The sequence below is a fragment of the Centroberyx affinis genome, unplaced genomic scaffold (assembly GCF_046629955.1).
Source record: "Centroberyx affinis isolate AG114_WGS23_722 - 3 ecotype Tasmania unplaced genomic scaffold, CSIRO-AGI_Caff_v1 ptg000399l_1, whole genome shotgun sequence".
Taxonomy (NCBI): domain Eukaryota; kingdom Metazoa; phylum Chordata; class Actinopteri; order Beryciformes; family Berycidae; genus Centroberyx; species Centroberyx affinis.
The window spans coordinates 40,652-42,945 of record NW_027279067.1 but is presented as its reverse complement, the minus strand read 5'-3'; the positions used below and the strand labels follow the sequence as shown (position 1 = coordinate 42,945).

Sequence of the window (2,294 nt, the reverse complement as noted above, 5' to 3'; positions counted from 1 at the left end):
ATGTAGCCCAAAACGTAATAATGTATTTCCATTCAGAATGTATTTTGAAAATGCCTGAGATGAAGAAAATCATATAAATTCATATGAAACAATTTAACAACACACAGTTGTAATTAAGTGTAGTAATTAACACTGGGATGTTGAAAACTACAAGGCATCCAGAAAAGTACATACCTGTGTAGAACAGTAAATTTCTCTTTCACAATGTTTTTAAATTATAGAAAAATGGCAATTTCACACAGATGGCTGCTGTGCAAGGATGATACAAAATGTTCAAATCCAACAGCAATATAACTTCCACAACAGATAAGCAAACATGATACAGGGATATCAAATTTTCTTAGACTACTGTTAAATTCTGCACCACAATTTTATATGCTTTTATTTTATGAGCGATTCTAACAACAACACTGTCAATGTCTCATAGAGATGAAAAATTCGGTCTGCTATAACCACCGCTTAAATCATAGGTGACCTGAGGTATGGAGCAATCTGTGAAGAAGTTTGGGAAGGCCAAAGTGCACAGTGTGTTGTCGTCTATCGGCCCAGCAGCAGCCTCTGAGTGACAGTAGGCAGGAGGCTGGGCCGGGCCTGACCGCAGGCTGTCACCCAGTTTCTTAGAAGGTCCAGAGCAGGTAGTCCAGGGCTCAGAGTAGAGGAGACCACCGACTAAATGGTGGGCGTCATAGGAAGCGGGATCCGGGCCTGCTATCTCCTGCTGCGCCCGAGTAGGAACGCTTTGAAAAAGGTCCTGGTCACTGACCATGTTGCTGTAATCAGGCCCCAAGAGCTCGAAGAACTCCGCAGCCTCAGGATTGCCTCGTTCCAAGTCCTTCAGGGTCATCCCAGACGTGGAGCTGACTTTGGAGCAGTTGGCAGGCTCAGTGAAGAATGAGGGGGGAAGGTTGCGATGCCTCAGGGGTGGCTTCTTGGCTTTTTCACCCCTAATATCCTTCACAGGGTTGAAAAGGGCTGCCAAGCTCTTGCTCTGCAAATTGGCCTGGACCCCGTCACGCTTAGGTAGAGTTTTGCTCTGCAAAGGGCTGGGCTGAGCCAGAGGGGAGCCCTGTCTTTTTACTGGGGCGTCTGCTATGTTCCCTGGTGTTATAATGCCTGTGCACCTTTTGATCTGCTTCTGCAGATACTTACGGTGGTTGACTTTCCTCTTGGATTTTACTGGCTTGTCCAGAGCCAGCTTGATATTGCTGGAGGCTGAGTCTATGAAACTCAGTAGGTCCCTAGTGGTCTCTCTGTAGTCCCCGTCATTTTCTGCCTCACCCAGGAGACTCCCATCCAGACTTTTGTCCATGTCGTATTCCATCACAGATCCAGGGAAGCAGAAATTCATGAACTGGGGGTTCATGATTGCAGTCTGAACAGCCATTACTCTGTTGAGCCCGGCGGCTTTACCTGTGGCGTCCGCTGTGATCCCCAAACCAGAAGTTTCTTCAAAGCATGTCTTTTTCCTGTTACAGGGAAGCTTGCAAACACTTGGTCCTGATGCTGCTCATGAAGTTCCTGTAAACATTCCAGAGTAAAAGTGACGGGCACTGAGGAAAGCGGGGAGATCTTTCAGGGGGCCGGACTAATGATGTCAGAACATCAAAGAGGAGGGGCAGCGGGACCGCAGGACTTAACTCTTTGCTTATGCCTGACCACCTGCAACTAAGAGGGATTTGTCTGAAATTCCCTGCTGAGTTGAAGACAATACGGACTGTTAGAACTCTCCCCCTCCAGTTTAACTGTTTATGTGTGCTCTGAACCAAAAATGCTTTCAAGAAACTGGAGGATATTACTGTAACACTGGCCAGACAAGCCTTTTAAATCCTAATGGACAGGGCATTTCTGCTGAGTAGAAGTGCTCTACAAACATCTTTCTGTTTTAGCAAACAATTTTAGCAAAAGAAAGCATGAATTCCTCGAAAGTACATGTCCGTCTAGAAACAATAATTCCTCCACTATTAGTCAGTGTCATTATTCACATGTTTCCCCTATATTCACATTTTTCCAAACTCTATTTAGTCACCATTGTACCTACTACTTTAATGGATGTTCCTATTTGGATCAGCAAATAGAGCTTAACTAGCAATCTAATCACCCTTCAATTATGCATCAAAACATGTCAGATTATAAAATCAAGCCTCTGGTATACAGTAATGAGAGGCTTCTTTTCTGTGGGAAAATCTTTGTGCCCAAACAGATGCCACTATTTGGGGGAATCTTCCCAACTGCTTGCTTGTGTCTTAATCTGCTCATGGCAAAAGTTGATTTCTAGTGCATTCCCAGGCCAGTGG

General features: G+C 44.9%; 1 protein-coding gene across 1 annotated transcript; it reads right to left on the bottom strand.

The window, feature by feature from the left end:
* Window positions 1–421: 421 nt before the first annotated feature.
* Window positions 422–1,384, bottom strand: LOC139641760 (protein FAM181B). The gene has a single exon (XM_071516343.1). It carries the CDS (start codon window positions 1,382–1,384, stop codon window positions 422–424), a length of 963 nt encoding a protein of 320 aa, XP_071372444.1.
* Window positions 1,385–2,294: the final 910 nt, after the last annotated feature.